The following is a 19659-nucleotide window of genomic DNA, read 5'->3' on the forward strand; positions in this document are numbered from 1 at the left end:
TGGGGTTTAATCTTACTTTGTATTTTTCCAACCGATCAAAGATGACTGAAAGTATGTCCAAATGTGTATCTCTGTTTATTGATTTACCCAAAAAATCGTCAACATAATCTTCCACAGTTATGTGCATGAGATCATGAAAGATAGTGGTCATTGCTCTTTGATATGTAGCACCTGCATTTTTTAGCCCAAAGGGCATGACATTCCAACAGAAAGTTTCCCAAGGACAAGTGAATGATGTTTTGTGTTGATCCTCGGGTGCAATCCTGATTTGATTATAACCAGAAAATCCATCCATTAATGATAACATTTCATGACCCGTTGTGAGATCAACGATCAAGTCAATATTTGGTAATGGGAAGTCATCTTTCGGACAAGCTTTATTGATGTCTCTGAAATCTGTACATATTCTGATGCTGCGATCCGGTTTACTGACAGGTACTAAATTGGAGACCCATTCAGGATAATCAATTGGGCGTATGAATCCGACATCCAATAATTTTTTCAGCTCTGCTTTGACTAGTAATGCCACTTGTGGATGCATTTTTTTTAATTTCCGTTTCACTGGCTTTGCATTCGGTTTGACTGTCAAATGATGCATTACCAAATCTGGATCTAGTCCAGGCATATCAGCGTATGACCATGCGAAATTGATTTGTCATTCTTTGAAGAAGCTTATGAATTTTGACCTTTCGGACTCTGTCAATGATTGAGCCAGGAATATATTGTGTGGAACCTCTTCTGTACCTATGTTTGTCTTGATAGTCTCCTCTACCAACATGGATGACTTTTCTTCATACGAGGCTGGGAGAATGTCGAGCCTTCCATCTTCGGGTGCCTCAGAGAGGTTTTCGCCCTCAGATACGTCCTTTCTTTTTACTTTTTTGGGATCAGATAGCGTCACAGTGTGGTTTTTGTCATAAGACCCTTGATTTGTTCTTATTTTCACATTTTTGCGACTAGAAGGTCCGACACCCTCACCAAAATATGCTATGTTGTTGAGTTCTATAGTGTATCTTGCTTTGTGGTCCCCAGGCGGAAGATCATCTTGTATGCCAAGGTAGTCAATAATAGCTTCGTCATTTTGGAATGTGTCAAACTGTGCTGGTCCCTCATAATCCCAATCAATGAGTTAGTGGTGCACAAGGGGAAGGCCTTTAATGTTTTCGGAGTTTGCAGGGCTAAGAGTGAAGATGTGGTTATATTCGGGTATATCAAGGCAATCGTCGAGGTCATCGATGGCACTCTCCTCATCAGTTTCGATCGTGAACGAATCCAAATTGTCATCACTAGTAGCGCATTCCGGGACAGGTGTTCTCATCCTATGTGATTTCAACCTAGAACCGTGAGACAAAGACTGTGTGCAATCCTTATGGGTTGTTTCTTGACCAATTCTGAACTTTTTATAAAATTCTTCTTCTTCTGTGGGTTCATCTGGCTCTTTGAATGTCTTGGTGAGCTCATAGTCACTGGAGGATTTGTCTGAACCCTATTCCCATTTGTTGGAGTCTGTGGAATAGCAATCCTCTTGTTGAACTTTGGCAACTTTGATTTGTGATGCCTTTTCTGTCCTTTTAGTGTGGATCTTGGAAGTCAGAAAACCAAGTCCCTTCGAGCGTTCCCTTTTTACAGTCAATTCAGGTTGTAAGGGCTCCATAACGCCTTCTTTGTGTAACCCAAGAGGGCTTTTTCCATCATACCCGAATTTTTGTAGAATCTTGAAGCCTTTGCCATATTTCTCATAGGGTATATTGATCTGATTTTGTGTGTCATCTTCAATGTCTTTGTAGAGCATTTTGTATAAACCTTCCTCTTCCAGTTTGCCCCATCTTTGAAAGGTAGTAGGATCCCATTTGAATACCATGATGGATATTTGCTTATTAGGATGTGGCCTTCCATATTCTTTTGGAGAGCTCATGACTTGTCGTAAATACACGGTCTGATTTAAAGTGTATTCTCCCATGCCTTTGTCCTGAAATTTGCTTTTAAGTTCACCTTGTTTTGATATCGAAGGTTTCAATGACCTAGGGTCAATGTATGCCGAAGAAGAAACAACTTCACGATTATTGGGAATGATGGTCTCAGTATGTGATCTCAAGTTATTGCAATATATGAACGGATTAGGATCACCGTTAACTGTTACCTCGACTCCATTGTGAGGAAACTTAATGCAGTGGTGATATGTTGATGGGATTGCCCTCATTTCATGAATCTAAGGACGTCCTAGCAATATATTATAAGTGAGATCCAGATCTAGGACCCGACAAACCACATCCTTTGTGACTGGCCCAATTCTTAGAGGTAAGGTGATTGTGCCCTTGGATGAGCGCTCTTCATCGTCATATGCCTTGATGGTGATTTGATTTTTTGAATTCACAGCTTTATCAGAATATCCCAATTGCTTAATGGTGCTCAATGTACAAATGTTTAGACCAGCTCCTCCATCTATCAGGACTCGCTTTATTCGATGTTTGTGTATGAAGGCTTCAATATGTAATGGTGCATTATGTGGCTGACTTACGGAGGCGTCATTGGCTTCTGTGAATGTAAGGGAATGTGGAATGGAAAGGTATCCCACCATGGCTTGAAACTTGTCCACGTTTAGATCAGTAGGAATGGTGGTGTCTCAAAATTTTGTCAAGAATAGCTTTTTGAGCAGGGGATATGCGTAAGAGCTCAAGGATGGAGATGAGCACGGGTGTCTTCCTTAATTGTTCTACAAGGTCATACTCAGGTTTGGTTGATGAAGAAGCGGTATTTTTAGTGGAGGCACCTGGCAAAGTAATTTTACCTCGATGAGTTGTAACATGACATTCAGAAGTAGGTTCGGAAGAAGATCCAACACCTCTTAGGACAATCTTGGGTCTCTGAGGAAGATTCTCAGGATTTTTGTTCTTGATGGTAATAGTAGAGATATGATTGTCCATCGAGATGTGATTGATAGTTGAATCATAGTTGTAAGGTGCTCTAGTATAGTTGGCTTGATCATCTATGACTTTGGCTTTTCCCTTGTCATGCTTTGAGAACGGTTCCTTAAACATCTCATGTTCTTGATTGGATGAGTGTCCCTCAATCTCAATGTCACCTCTATCAATAAGATCCTGCACAATATTCTTCAGTCGATGACAATTTCCTGTCTTATGACCCTTGCTGTTATGAAATTCACAATACTCATCATCATTCCACCAATTTGGTTTGACCTTTGGTTCATATGGAGGAAAATCTGGAACTGTGATCACTTTGTTTGCCACAAGCTTTTTGAAGACTGATTCAAGTGGTTCTCCCAATGGAGTATACTTCCTTCGTGATCTAGAAGTTGTTTGAGTATTCACTTGATTGTTTGTAGAACTCGATCCCGAAAAGATGAATTTGGGTCGCACCGTATTGGCATTAACAACACCATCATTGACTGTGTTCTTGTTTTTATTCCAAAATCTTGACTTTTCTTTTCCTTTAAAGTCATCTTTATTCTCCTTAAATATCTTAATGACTCCTTGCTCAATTAGAACCTTTTCTGTTGCTGAGCCCTTTTCAATGACATCCTTGAAGGTGGACAAACAAGCTTTCCTTAGATCATAGCCAATGTCTTTGTTAACGTTTTGGGTGAACATTTCTACCATTTGTTTTTGTGGAATTTCACAAGAGCATCTGCTAGCTAGATTTCTCCATCTTTGTAAAAATGATGCAAAAGACTCTCCCTCTTTTTGCTTGGTGTTGCATAAAGTAGTGACTGATATGTCTGTCTCTATATTGTAGGAGAAATGTTGAATAAATGCCTCTGCTAAGTCACCCCATGACTTAATACCAGGTGGGAGTTGGGAGAACCATTCCATAGCTTGATCACCTAAGCTTTGTGGGAATAATCTCATCAAATATGTCTCTTCTGAAGCTACTTCAATGCAAGCTATGAAAAACTGTCTTATGTGTGCCTTGGGATCTCCTTTTCCTTTATACTTATCAAATTTAGGCGTCACAAAGTGTGTAGGAAATGGAGGCATTGGAATGCTTTTATCAAATGGATAAGGACATATGTCTCTCATTGTGTATGTTGGCTTTGGTGTATTTATGTCCTCCATTTTCTTTTGTAAGTCCTTGATTTGTTGCTCCAAATTGCTCTTAGGTGGAGATCGACTTCTTGAAGCATACCCCATGTTTGAGGCACCCATTGGAGGAGGAGCATGTTGCATATATGGATGATATTGATCATACACATGTTCATATGGAGGAGGTCTATATTGATGCGACATATATGGAGCACTTGGTATAGATTCATGTTGAGGAACACCATATTTATTTTGTGCATGTATACCATATTCTACAGGCATGTCATGTTCTAATGTGTTGCCCCCAAATTTGACACTGGGTTTCCTTGTGTCCAAATTTTGAGCATGCCTTTGAGTATCCAATTGTTTTGGTTGATCCATAGCTTGAGCATATCTATCTGCATAAGATTTCCATAATGGTCTACGAAGGTAAGTATCATATGCTTGACCATGTGTATGTGGGACCTCTAGTTTTTGAAGCAAAGCTGATGGTGATTCAGGTACCATATGTGGTCCTCTATTTCCTCCACTATTAGGTCTCCTTTGATCCATGTTGGAGTGAATTTGTTGCAAGGGTTGATTTTCCATAATTTGAGACATGTCAAAATCATGAGGTATCTTGGCTCCACTTTGTGCCATCATATGTAAGAAGTATTGTCTATCCCTCCTCATTATTTCCTCAACCAATCGATTGAAATGGGGATTCATAATGGATTCTTCCACAGCTACTGAATGTATTGAAAAGTTGTCCACATTGTCATTGTGTGTAGCATTGTTGTTTGTAGTGTCTGCGTTTTCCACATGTGGAATGTTTCTATAGACATCCATGTCAGGCAATGTAGTGTGCTCCGGATTGAAAAATAAATCGTTGTCATACTCATATGAACTCATGTTTGCGGACTCTTGAGCCTCATTAGTTTCTCTCCTAGATTTTTGAAGACGGGTTTCAACCATGAACTAGGTATTAACTAAGATGTGTGAGACTAGATGAAAATGGAAAAAGTATGGAAGACCAAGAGTTGGATGGAGTGTAAATGAATCTGAAGTGTACTTGCAATGTCCAAAGTGTAAGACCAAGTATGTATGTAATAGAGTAGGTGTGACTTCCAAAGAGAGGATAGTTTCTCTTGGTGAGGTAAGCTGACCTTGACTCTAAGTAAGACCAAATGAGACCCAAAGGTAAGAAACCTTGATGAGGGACCACTTAGCAAAGTGTTGTTGTATGTAGTGTGTTGAGAAAGTATGATGAGGACAAGCAAGTGACCTTTTGACTCAAGTTTAGACAAGTATGAACGTAAAATGAGATGTGAAGCAATGATGGACTATGTGAGACCCAAAGGCTGGTTGAATGCTAGATGAAACCTGAAGAAACAACCTAAGAAGCTCAAGTATTCCGAAACTGATTTCTTTTGTTTGCTAGACTGTGAAATTTTTCAATTCTGGACACAGACGCTTCTGTATACTTCACAGACGCGATTCCCAGACACATATGTGTCTCTGTTTGACACAGACGCTGCTAGACACACAGACGCTATTATGCCCTTCACAGACGCGTTTCTGTAAACCTTGTGCAATTTTTTCCAATCTGTGAAGTCATTTTGTTGTGACCAAATCTGACTGTTTGACTGTTTTTTGTGACAAGAGGACACAATGTTGATGAGGACTCAATGTTTGCAAGTGTTTAGACTCCAAATGACTCCAAGAAAAGTGTGTTGTTTGATGTAAAATTGTTTTGCATACACTTGAAGACACAAAAGACACAATGTTTTGTTGTTTGGTCTTGAATGTTTGAATGTTTAAAATAAGTCAAGCACAATTCTTATGGCTGGCCAAGACAATAGTTGTTGATCCCACATAGGGTTTTACACCCGAGGCTACGCTATTCAGAGCGGATACTTAGATGCTTGACCTCACTGGCTCCACCCTCAGCATTCACTTCTCGGGTCAGCCAAGCATCAGTCCCCATGAAAACTCCCCATGGCGAACTTTGTATCTCTATTAAGAACCGTATGTGTGTGGGCCGCTACCAGAGGTCCGACCTCCTGCCCCAACAACTAGAAGGATTTGGGCTTCTAAAACAAAAAGGTGCTAGTAAGGGCATCCGCTCGTGTGGCCATACATGCGGTACTTTCAGCTCTGTAAATACAAAAGGCTCCCAGCCGGTAGGGGTTACGCCCTACAAATGATCAAATAAATTTGATCAAACGGGTTTATGGAGAGACATAGTGTCGGTATGAACTAATCAGCACACGTTATTCATAGTTTTCACCATGAATACATTTGATTATAGTGGTTCGGAAGAGGTGGGTTTTCCTCGCTACCATTTGGGTCGTTCTCTTCTCATTAGTAGTCTTAATGACCACACGGGAAGACAAACCCTCTAAAGATTAAACAAAAAGAGCCTATTGCTCAAGACACAAAAGACAATGATTCAATTTTAGTGCACCAATGGAAGTGTTTGTTAATCTATGAAAACAAGGCACACAACAAAAATTCAAAACCCTAGCCAAGGACTTGCAACAAAAGTTGTTAGTAGTTTGGGTTGTTTGACATAATCACCCCTTCCTGCAAACACACAAGTTAGGTAAATTTTAAAAACCCAAAAAGACTTTGTGAAATAGGGGCCTTCAACAAAACGTTTTGCTTCCAAGACATGCTGCACCAATTTAGTTAGTTAGATCTGAAAGTTTTAGTCCAAAATAAACCAGATCTGAAACCCTAAGCACAAAATCCGAAAAACTAAATCAATGAAAACTTCAAAATTTTGAAACAGAAGATACATAGACGCTGTTACCTTCAACACAGACACGTCTAGATAACATAGACGCGGTTCTGTGATGCACAGACGCGGTTAAAAAACACAGACGCTGTTTCCAGACACAGACGCAGATATAAATGACACAGACGCGTTTCTGCAACACAGACACTTTTTTCTGAAACCTGCAAAATAAAATTTGTCGAAAACACAGACGCGATTCCAGATTTCGCAGACGCGCCAGAAAATCAAAAACGCGATCCGAAAGTGCACAGACGTGGAAAAACCTAAAATGCTGTCGAAAATGTCCGATCTGCAACTTCAAAAACGCAAAATCTGCAACAAGGAGGTTAAATGCAAAGGGACAAGAGTCCCACTGAGCGTGCCAAAATGTTTATGGTGAAAATGGATACAATAATAACAAGATTGAAAGGCTAAATGAATCCAACCACAAAAACCCTAGCCTAACAACAACAAAGATCCACCATAACATATGAAGATTACCTAAGACAATGTAAATAAAACAAAATCACAAAGATTATACCATCACATGTCCAATAGGGTTTTGAATCTTCATTCTTCCTATCTCCATTGATCTTGCTTGATATATTTGCTCTCAGATTTTATGTGCACAAGAGCTCAACAAAGAACGGAATGTGGTTGCAAGTAGGATCGTAGTGTAGTCAATTGATCAAGTTGTTAGGGTTTGATAATGAAGGAAGCATCTCCTTAAATAGAAGACACAATATGAAATGGAGGGATAAGATTGAGAGGTGTAAAAAGGAGGTCGGCTATGATTAGAAGGTAGGTAGAGGAAATAATAAAATAATGAAAGAGGTAGGTAGTGTAGGAATTAAGAGATGAATGACATGTGTCGTGTAGAAAAAGATAATGAATTAATTAAATAAATAAAGATTTATTTAATTAATAGAAGAAGTGGGATCAATTAAATAAATAAAATATTTATTTAATTAGAAAAAAGATAATTTAAATAAATAAATGTATTTATTTAAATGAGAAATAAGGCTAGAAGAGGATAAATGAATTAATTAAATAAATAAATATTTATTTAATTAATAGAAGAATTAGGCTTAGATAATTAAATTAAACATGACAATTTTGAGTGTCTACACCTTGTAGATATCTCATGATGTGTTTTACTGCTACCAGGTGTATCTCCTTTGGTTCACACATAAACTGACTCAAAGCATTAACTGCGTAATAGATATCTAGTCTTGTATTTACCAGATACTCACACATAAACTGACTCAAAGCATTAACTACGTAATAGACTCAAAGCATTAACTGCGTAATAGATATCTAGTCTTGTATTTACCAGATACTCACACATAAACTGACTCAAAGCATTAACTACGTAATATATATCTAGTCTTGTATTTACCAGATACATCAGGGACCCAATCATTTGCCTGTATAGAGTAGGATCTATGGGTTGTGATTCTGAATTGCTGCTTCCTTAAGTCTATGAAGGTTTGTTTCCATTGGAGAAGTCATAGGTCTGCAGTTTAACATTCCAAATCTCTTCAAAATGTCCAAGGTATACTTACCCTGGTTTAGTATGATGCCATTCGAATTTCGCCATACTTCTAATCCTAGGAAGTAATGAAGGAGTCCCAAGTCTTTCATGTCAAATTATTTAGCAAGGTCTTTCTTGCACTGATCTATATGAGGTGATCTTCACTTGTGATTAACAAATAATCAACATATAGAATCAATATCAACATATCACCTTTGTTTTGTTTATAGTAAAGATTTGGATCTGCATCATTCTTTGAGAAACCTAGCCCTGTGAGATAAGTATCAATTCTTTCATACCAGGTCTTGGGAGCTTGTTTAAGCCCATAAAGAGATTTTTTGAGTCTACACACATGAGACTCTGCATTATGAATCTCAAATCCTTTAGTTTTCTCTAGATATACTTCTTTTGCAATCTTTCCATTAAGAAATGTTGTCTTTACATCCATCTGATGTACTTTCCATCCATTTGCTACGACAATGGCTAAGACTGCTCTTACTAAGGTGTATCTGGCCACAGGTGCAAAGGTTTCTTCGTAATCAATTCATTCCTTTTGTGAAAACCCTTTAGCTACAAATTTGGCCTTATGTTTCTCAATGCTGCCATTTAGAACATGTTTGATCTTGTAGAGCCATTTGGAAGATGCAACAGATTTTCTAGCTGGCTTGGGAACAATCTCCCAAACATCATTTTTTACAATGGACTGGTATTCATCAAACATGGCATCCTTCCATACTTGATGTTTAAGTGCATCTTATACATTGGTAGGTTCAGCTTTTGAAAGGTCATTCATGAGGGCAACATAGCTAGTGAATCTGTTAGGCCTCTTTCTTTATTTGAAGGTTCCTGAAGGGGCAGCATACTTATGAGCTTCTTCTATAGTTTTGGTGGCCCATAGTGATCTTTTCTTGAGATTTTCTCTAGGTGGGTTTTGAATTTCACCTTCATTTTCCTCAAGATTCTCCCTCTGAAACTTAGGAGCGGGATCTTCATCTATGCTAGGAGCAGGAACATGGACTTCAGGGTCTATAGAACTTTGGGCTTTTATTAAGGCTAAGCCTTCTTTAAAAATTACATCCCTACTAAGTTCAATATGCCTCTGACCAGGTATGTAGATTTTGTAGGCCTTGGAGGTTTCACTATACTCAATAAATATTCCCCTTTTTCCTAAAGGCTCTTGTTTTAACCTTTTCTCTTTAGGTAGATGGATATAAACAAGGCATCCAAATATTCTAAGATGGCTAATATTTGGCTTTGTTTTAGTAAAAAAATCCTCAGGGGTTTTATCTTCAATATGGGAGTGAGGACATCTATTTTGGATATACATGACAGTGCATGAAGCTTCTGCCCAAAGATGGGTATCTAGGTTCTGATCAAGAAGCATAGATTTGGCAGCTTCTACAATTGTCCTATTTTTCCTCTCAGCTACCCCATTTTGTTGAGGATTATAAAGTACAATAAACTCCCTCTTAATCCCAACATTTTTACAAAATTCTTTAAATAGATCTGAGGTGTATTCCCCCCCATTGTCAGTTCTTAGGGTTTTAACTTTATTACCTGAGAAGTTTTATGTTAGGGTTTTAAATTCTTTAAACTTATTAAGGATCTTTTCTGATTCTTTACATTTCAGAAAGTAGATCCAAATTTTTCTAGAGTAGTCATCCACATATATTATATAATACAAAAATCCCCCTAAAGAGGGTACTGACATAGGTTCACATACATCAGAGTGGACTAATTCTAAAACATTACTTGTTTACATAGTACTATTTTGAAAAGAGCCCTTACTATTTTTACCTACGACACATCCCTTGCATGCCCCTAAATGATATTGTTTTAACTTGGGTAAACCTGTGACAAGGTTTTCCATAAATGATAAAGCTTTGAAATTCTAGTGACCTAGTCTTCTATGCCAAACTTCATTTGTATCTGCAACTTCATGGATTAGGGCCAGGTTGGGCTTTGTCCATAGCTCATATAAGTAACCTTGTCTTTGACTAATGGTTTTGGCTTTCTTGATGGACAAATTCTTTGGCCAAGCCAACACTTTGTTGTTCATGAAGGTCACCCTATACCCATTATCCTCTAGTGTTGAGATGGAGACTAGGTTCCTCTTGATGCCTGGGACATATAGTACAACTGTAAGTTGTAATGATAAGCCTAACTTCAGTCTGATGGTGCAGGTTCGAATTCCTTTGACTTGATATGTAGTCATCTCTGATTGTTACTTCCTCATTTGTCTCCTCTATCATGGAATCTAACACTTCTCTGAACCCTGTAATATGTCTAGATGAGCCAGTGTCAATCACCCATGAGTTAGCCTTGTTTGATACTTGGTTTAAAAGTGCTGAGTAGAACACATATTTCTCAGAATCATCTTTGTCCTTTGACTTTCCAACTTTGACAAGTGTAGCTTGTTTAGATCTTTCAGGACATTTAGCAACATAGTGCTCGAACTTGTCACACCCGAAGCATTGATTATTAGAGAGATCCTTCTTGGAGGTATTCTTGCCTTGATGTCCTTTCCTCTTCTTGAATTGTTTCTTCTTTCTTTTCTTATTGGAGTTGGTGTTTATAACTTGAAGATATTCATCTATATTCTTATGCTTGATCCCTTTCTTATTCAACCTTGATTCTTCTTGAAGACAATCTGCTCTTAGCCTCTCAAAATTTGGATATTTAGCCCTTGCACTGATGTCTTGAATGAACGTAGACACTAGGTAACCCATCGAGAGCAATGAGTGTTAACTCTTTGCTTTGGATTTCGTATCCAAGTGTTGCTAGTTCATCCCTTAGGGTAGATATTCGCATGAAGTAGGCATTGATTGACTACCCATTTATCATACTTATATGATTTATCTCTTTTTAGAGCCAAGGTTTTGCTTGCATTGGAAATCTCAAATGCATTTTCGAGTGCCTTGAACATATGATAGGCAGTCTCATGTTTCTTTATGATTGTTATAATATTGTTTCTCACTCCATCAATTATGATCTTGATGGACTTTTCATTACACTCGATCCATGTTGTTTTGTCAGGTTCATTCTCAAGTTCTTTAGATTCGACTCTTACAAATGATTCAACTTTATTCTCCTTTAGGATCATCTTAATTCTAAATTTCCATGTTGAGAAATTGTTGCCTTCTTTGAGTCTATCTTCAAATCTGATAGTGCTGGCCATTTGAAGAAATGTGATGTTAGATATCTTCTTGACTTTGAATTTTTTCACAAATTTGAATGCCTCAGGTTCGATATACCGAGGCTTTGATACCATGTAAAAGTTATTCAAATTTCAATTCAAAATCAAGGTATGTATAATGATGTTGTATTGCAACGCAAATATTACTCACAATATATATCAATTCTATTTTCTAATTATCTTCTATGTATTGCAGATGGTGGAGAAAGAACATTAATAATTTCGATGTCCTTTGGATAACAATAACAGGGACATATATATCTTACAAGAGAGATGTCATGGGTAGACATGTCTCCACAACATGGAGACATGCCTATCCATGGCATCTCTTAATTGTGCCTCTACAAATAAATCGATACGAATCGGTGTATGCTTATTGGGTTTAACACAACGATCAATGTTTTGTTTATGCCAAACGATAGGTATTGTCAACCGATAACAATGTGAATCTGTAATGTATTTTATCGAGTTAATAGTCCGATGAATCGACACCAATATGCTATCGGGTCTAGTAACCCAATAGCATATGATCGACGCTTAACTAATGCTAAGCAAGTCGCCAATCAAAACAAAAACGCAATCGGATATTATTCATTGTTAACTCGATAACATATAGTTATCAACTTTTAATATAAATTTTGTGTGTGTGTGTGTGTGTGTGTGTGTGTGTGTGTGTGTCTATATATATATATATATATGCTCAAGAAAAATAATACAATAGTTGTCCAATTTTTTAGTGTAATGCACATCTCTAATTTATATCAATGTAATTTTGATCAAGGTATAACAAAGTTTATTTTGTGAAATCCCCTATTTTTGTTCTACATTCGTACTGAAGGTTCCAATACATTTGTAGCGTTTTCAAATAACCACAACACCTTTTTTTTAGATAATATACATGCTTGCTAAATTTATCTATACATTAATTCAATAATAATTATTTTCAAAATATATTTTACATAAAATAATAAATTCTGTTTTTGCATAGCTAAGGTCTCTAGTTCCCATGGCTCTGTCTAATAGTATGAGGAATTTGTAGAGATCAAGATCATTTGTTGTCAAAATTTCTAAAAAATCAAGATATTTACTTTTTGTGAGTACAAAATTTTATCATTCTACAGAAATTCAATAGTTTCAAGCCTTTGCACTGAACAAGACTTGATCATTATTTTACCAAAAGATACAATAACTTTAATTATAATTAAAATTATCTAGACAATCAATTAAAAATTTAATAAAACACAACATTTGTTCATTTATGATAAAGATCAATGTAATTTTCTAAAATTAGAGTGAAGAAAGCTTATTATTGTTTGTATGAATTTGCCCAAATTATGGGTAATCCCTTGTTTTTGTTCTATAATAATAGTGAAGGTTCTAATTAATCTATATTATTTCTCTTTTCAATAATTTCATTTTCTTAAATGCTACTATAGATCCTTACTGTGATCTTCATCCATTTTCCCTTCTTCCATCAGTCACCAAATAGCAACCCGTTTATCTCATCATAAAATATAAATGAAATGAATCATTATTAATAATAATAATAAAATGTTATATTTTATTCATGACTTACAATTATATAATTTTTATTTATTTATTTTAAATTAATGTATATTATTTAGATTGTGTACATATTATTTATTTAATTATTTTATTTACATTATAACATATTTATTTTGCTCATGTATAACTTCTAGTTTTACAGTCTCTATACAGACAGAGAAATAATTATTTATGTTAGTTTGAATTTATTTTTAATGAAGAGAATTTATTTTATATAGTCATTAAAAAAAACTACGTAGAATAATCTGTATTAAAACAAAATTACTAGAATAAAATTTGCTATTTGCAATTTAACATATTCTATCTCCTCTGATTGATCAGCCACGTTCTTCCCATCATTATGGCTGGCTTGGTTACCATGTCTCCACGCAAAAGTATGATGTACGAGGAATTCGTAGAGATGAATCCCATGAGTTGCCCGTACTTTTGCAAAATCAAGATATAAACGGGTTAAAGATTCTAGCGGTTCAAAATTCCAGTATCCTGCAGCAATTTAATAGTGTGTCGGGAGACTTGATATGGCTTCGCTTGAGTTGTTTATGGAATATTCCTTCTACTCTTTTACTGAGAAGTTTAAGAGTGTTGGAACTTCATGGCGTCAGCCCTCAAGATTTCTGCAACTTGTTTGATGATCGTGAGGTATGTGCATCTTTCCTCAGCCAGCGTTTTAATTAGAGCAGAGCTTTTCCATTTTGTAATAGTAAATATTAATAGCAATTAAATCACTGTTCGTATCGCAGCCTCCTTCGGAACTGCGTGCATTGGAAGTCGCATTCAATCGAGATTTTGGAAGCGCAAGCACGAGCACAGCTGGACCATCCACAGCCGTGTTCAAAACACATGGTTCAACTTCAGAGTCATTGCCGCCTCCAATAGCTATTCGGAAATCTGAGGCGTGGTTAGGAAAGCTGAATTTCGGGAATTTGGTAAAGATAGTTTTACAAAATATTCGAGGCCTGAAGACACTCCCAATAAAATTTGAGGAAGTAACAAATCTGACACATGTAGATCTATCTGGCTGCAGCGATTTGGAGGTTTTGCCAAATTCTTTTACGGAAGAATTATTGCAACTCCAATATTTAGCATTGCGAGATTGCAGGAATCTTGATCTCCAAGATTTGGGAAAAATCTCCACGCTTGAGTACCTCGACTTTCAGGGTTGCTCCATGCTAAAGGAAATGCCCAAAGGAACTGAGGTTCAGAAGTCTTTAAAGCATTTAAATGTGGTCCATACAGGGCTGAGAAAATTGCCTCACAATCTTGAACAGCTGGAAGATCTGGAAGAACTACATATAGGGAGCTCAGGATTGAGAGAGATGCCATCTTCTCTATATAATTTGAGCAGGTTAACAGATTTAACTCTGATAGGGTGCACTAATCTACTTCTTATTGGCAACTCTATTGAAAAGTTAGTACATTTGGAAAGTTTCAGAATATATAATTGTGGAATGAGAACGTTACCTGTTGCATGGGTGAATATGAAAATTTTGGATGTTCAAGATTGTCCACTTGATATGGAGCAGTTGCTGACAGGAGTGGATCCAGGAAATATGCCTCTGGATAGTTCTCAGGTGCAGGCAAGTATTGGTCAGAGTGGTCATCCAAATCGCCCTGGTTGTTTAACAGATTTAATCATAAGACACAGCCGCATTCTAGAGATACACATTCCTCAGGCCGAATGTCTTTTTCCAAAACTTGAAATTCTTGATCTGTCCGACAATCGTCTTTTGACAGAGATTGGAAGGTTACCGGCCAATTTGACGAGTCTGAAACTGACGAACTGTTCACAGCTGACAAGACTGGCATGCCTCTCTAACCTGGCAAGACTCAGAGTTCTTGATATAAGCGGATGTCTTGAACAAGCTATTAAAGCCAATAGGTGTTGGCAACTGCGAAGCTTTCAGGGTCTGGATCTATTGGAACAGTTATCCTGTTTTCAAATCTCCGTTCAAGAATGGTGGATGCCGTTACCATCTCTCCGTAGCTATCTGGTGAGTCGAACCCTTTTTTCCCTATAAAAGAATTCTAGAACATTTATTTTACCTGAAAAAAATCCAAAACATTTTTTTCGCTGAAAGAACATTTTTTTCCCTTTATTTCTTCTGTGTACAACTATAAAATTTCTATCAGAGATCCAAATATATATATATACACAACTGATAAAATTTCTATAGAGAATGAAAACTTATCTATATATATTAAACTTCATAAAATTTCTATGAAGAATGAAAACTTATCTATATATATTAAAATTCAAATGTCTTCCATGACATGAATCTTAGGATATTAATAACTTTTATGCCCCTTTTCTCCATAGTTTGTATCATGTGATAGTCTTGCATTCCTTTTATAATTTAAAAAATATTATTTGTTTATTGATTTAATTTTTTAAAATTGTTTTCTGATTAATTTTCATTAATTTATGATCTTTAATTTTTGTATGGTTTACCTTGATTCTAATTCTTATATTTGTCTATAGCCATAAAATCTTATGAATTCTTTATGAACTTGTCTACAAAATTATAAATACTCTTATCTTAATCAAATAAAATCTTATATACTTTTTCTAGTTGAATTATATTGTCAAACTTCTAGTTAGCTCCAATTATGATGCTCATTTGAAATACTTTCTTATATATAATCTACAAAAATTGTGTCTACACATTTTACCTTCAACATTTTAACTTGATTTATTTCATTTTCTGACTTTACAATAATTCATGTTATTTTCTTCCTTCATGCCATATAATAGCTGAAAGTACATTCATATTCACCTTACCCTATTTTTCACGATTACTCATGTCTATAGGTTTCTCTTTTACATTTATTTTTAGAAACCTTCAAATTTTTAAATTAATTTAATTGAAACCATATAATTTTGTGCTAAATATAATGTTGGATCTTTCAAATGAATCCATAGCTGGAATAAATATATTCCTCGGGCCTACAAGCATGAATGCTTGGAAAATGAAGTCCCCACCAAAAAGCAATGAGATCATTGCATTGTGTTGCCTTTCTTATAAGATAAAAAATTAATGACTATAAAATTTAAAAAATACAAATGAAAAGTCACACCAAACTCTTGCATTCAACGTTGTGAAGGCATCAAACAAAATTATTGTCCTCGTGTGCATAGATTTTTTTTGGGGAGATGTGATAAGTTAAAGATGTCAAAGAGAAAAATGAATAACAAGATAATAAAAGAAACCTGGTGAAGAAAGAATAATAAATCATCCCTTGAAGTTGGAAAGATAATTATAATGAAAATGGAGGATGCTAAATATTGATTGAGTGCTATGAAAGATGAAATAGGATGAGATTTAGAATCCAAAAACCAATTTAAAGCATAGGGAGGATAGAAAAATCACTAATTAAAACCTAAATCAACTAAGAGACTATTTTTTAAAAGAAGTTAAGAAAGGACTATTGAAAACTTAGTAGGTTGGGTAAATGATAGTTAAATATTAATGAAAGTCAAGCTAATATTTTTTTAGCAAGAAAAACCTTATATAGTCATAGAATCTTGAACAAAAAATTGTACACTCATACTAATGCCTAGAACTAAATGAATGTAAAAATTATGAAATAGACATATTAGATATTGAACCACTAGAAATACACCACAAAAACATAAATGCATAGAATTAGAAAACATACCTTTCTATTATGCTCCTTTTTTATTAGGAAAGAGGGATAGAATGTCCAACAACTTATTATAAAAATGAAAAAGAATGTGTGGAAACTTTATAAGGACAAAAGTATAATGTATGACATTTTTTCACCATAGTTTTCACCCCCATATAAGTAGAGTTGTGCCACTATGTGACGAAAATGTCTAAAACATATAAATGAAAATGTGAAATAAATAATATTTAAGAGATACACAATACTATTCAAGAGAGGAATCCATGTTCATATGTTATGATTTGGAAAAAATCATGTCAAAACAAAAAACCTTTTAACACAAAAGTGTTTGAAAATATAAAAATTATAACACAATAGTATTAGTAAATCAAAAATATATATATGAGAAAGAAAATTAGTTTATATAGTGGAATCACTATAAAATTAGTTATGAGTAGAATATAAAATTTTGAAAGAATAAAGTAATGTATAAACTATTTAAGAAAAATAGTCAATATAAAATGAAATATATGATTCAAGTTATATCTTGATTTATCATTAAAAATCATGAGAACCAGTTGTAACATATTCGAATTGTGAGATTGAAGTATCATTCCTTGGTCATACTTACACCACCCACTCTTCTACTGTGGATGAGTCAGCAGTACATATGCTGATGTGGAGAAAAGATTCAGAAGTGTTTAATTATGCATTACATTTCAACATCAACGTACGCAATTCATATCGACGGTATGAATTTGATGAGCCACCACTTCGATGGGGATGGATGATAGAAGTTGTCAATGGGCAGGTTTCTAAGGGTTTGTTTAATTTATTTGCGTTATCAATTTTTCTTTAAATTTTGGAGTAGTAATTTGTAGAGTTGGTGATTTCATGAATATTATTAATTTTTTTTTTCATTTTTAAGTATTGTCTTAGATGATATTCTTCAATAAAATTTTTAATAATATTTTTTGCATATAAAATTTGGAAAAAAAGTTGGAGATAAATTAAAAGAAGAAATTTATTTTGTGAAGTCATGTATCATTTCCCAACAAAAGATTGTTGCTTCATTGAAATAGAGAAATATTCTGGTTTATCTTTTTCTCCTAATTAATAATTTACATAAGAACACTCTAGTCACTTAAATTTAAACAAAATTGTATACAAGAAATGACGTGAGATATAAGATCATTTCTCTTTGCATTTGTAAATAATCTATACATTTTATATAATAAAAAATATCAAAAGAACAGTTTAAAAAATAAAGTTTTCAAAGTTCTTAAAATGTTATGTAGGTATTTTGTTAACATGTAGAAGTGTACAACAATAAAAACAAATAAAAAGAGAATGTATGTTGTAGCATAGAAAAACCAAAAACCAAAACATGTATGAGATTTAGAACAAAATAATTTGCCTAGGCCTATTGACCAAATAACATATAATGTTTTGATACAAGTAGAGAATAATTTTCATAACTTTGAGAATAGGTAGATAGATGTAAAAGCCTTATTCTTTATATAAGGAGAAATGGTTGAATCAATATTTGCAAGAATTGCATAAACTAGGTCTATGCAAGCATAGAAACACTGTGGAGATAAAGGAAAACATATAAAATTGTTTCAACTATATTTTTCTATTCAACCTATAAAATATTTACATATTGATGGTGCCTCAACATAGAGGTCTTCATTATAGATTGTTTCAAATAACAAGAAAAATAATCATAAAGTAAATAATAATAAATTTGTTTATTTTCCTTTCATGTATTGAACATGCAAGATGAGTTTATATCTTAAAAATATAACACAAATGCATCTAAAAATAGAATTCATGTGAACTTAGGAAACCTTGGTCCATTATAAGTTGCATGAAAACATATGCCTGAATCACTTATCAACATGCCCCACCTTAATGTAGATGGACTCACAAGATGACATTGAAGTTATAAAAATTGAACCTTTGGAACTTGATTTTCCTTATATTATGTAACAATATGAACATTTCTACACCTAGTCATATAATTCCACTTATTACCAACTTTCAATCATAATAAGCAACAAAGACGTATGCAACTCAAATATTTAAACCTTTCTTAACTACTATTATATTTGGCATGTGAACATTCGGGCTTGTAATACCTTTTGAATGTATATATAATGTTTGGGCAATTAGAAACACAATTTCATCTAAACTTATAATTTGTAAACAAACTTTCATAGATTTTCTATTCTACTCCCTATTCCAACATAGTTTTTTAGAATGATTCCTCAATCTAAAAATACTACAAAGATGGAGATCCCACAACACATTTCCTTTTTATGTACTCTCCTATTGCAATAAGAATATTGAAGACTTTTCATTGATTGAAATGACTTATTTATATTATTTCGTTTGCAACACCATTTATATTTTATTCACTTCTAACATATGCAAGGCCTTAATTATTTGGTGTGACTATTTGTTTAATGGGCTCTCTAGTTCCTTGCTCATACATTTCCAAAATAATTCCATCATAATCCATTCCTTTCATGATCCTAAAACTAACAATCTCTATAAATATCCTTAATTTTTTATTATAATATGTGTTATCCAATGGGTTCTTCTTCCAGATACACTACTCTTGCATTGTTCTCAGTTCTCTTACCAATACTTCCTTAGTGGTACTCAAATACTTTGTGCCCTTCACCTCCATACTTGAAACATTTTCCTCTAAGTGGCCTTCATTCAGATCTACTCCCACCTCTCTTGTCTTCATCATTGCAGAAGGAATTATAGCCTACACTATCATTGCAATAGGAGTTTCTATCATCTCTCCCTTTGGGATATTGATTATTTTCTTTCTGTTCACAATGGTAGGGCTTATCTTTTTTTCTTTTCTTTTTGACATAAGATTACCCTTATCTAGACTATATTTTTCCTCTCTAAAATCTTCCTCTTT

The 19659-nt window shown here is 34.7% G+C and overlaps 1 protein-coding gene across 2 annotated transcripts in view; it reads left to right on the plus strand.

Moving 5' to 3' along the window:
- Nucleotides 1–19659, plus strand: part of LOC131034764 (disease resistance protein RUN1-like) — a 66514-nt gene that overhangs the window by 15686 nt on the left and 31169 nt on the right. For both annotated transcript variants that reach the window (XM_059221661.1, XM_059221662.1), the window contains exons 4-5: nt 13416–13733; nt 13835–15085. In XM_059221661.1, coding sequence (XP_059077644.1) covers nt 13416–13733; nt 13835–15085 — 1569 coding nt within the window. The remainder of the gene's footprint in view (nt 1–13415; nt 13734–13834; nt 15086–19659) is intronic.

Source organism: Cryptomeria japonica, chromosome 5, assembly GCF_030272615.1.
Source record: "Cryptomeria japonica chromosome 5, Sugi_1.0, whole genome shotgun sequence".
NCBI lineage: Eukaryota > Viridiplantae > Streptophyta > Pinopsida > Cupressales > Cupressaceae > Cryptomeria > Cryptomeria japonica.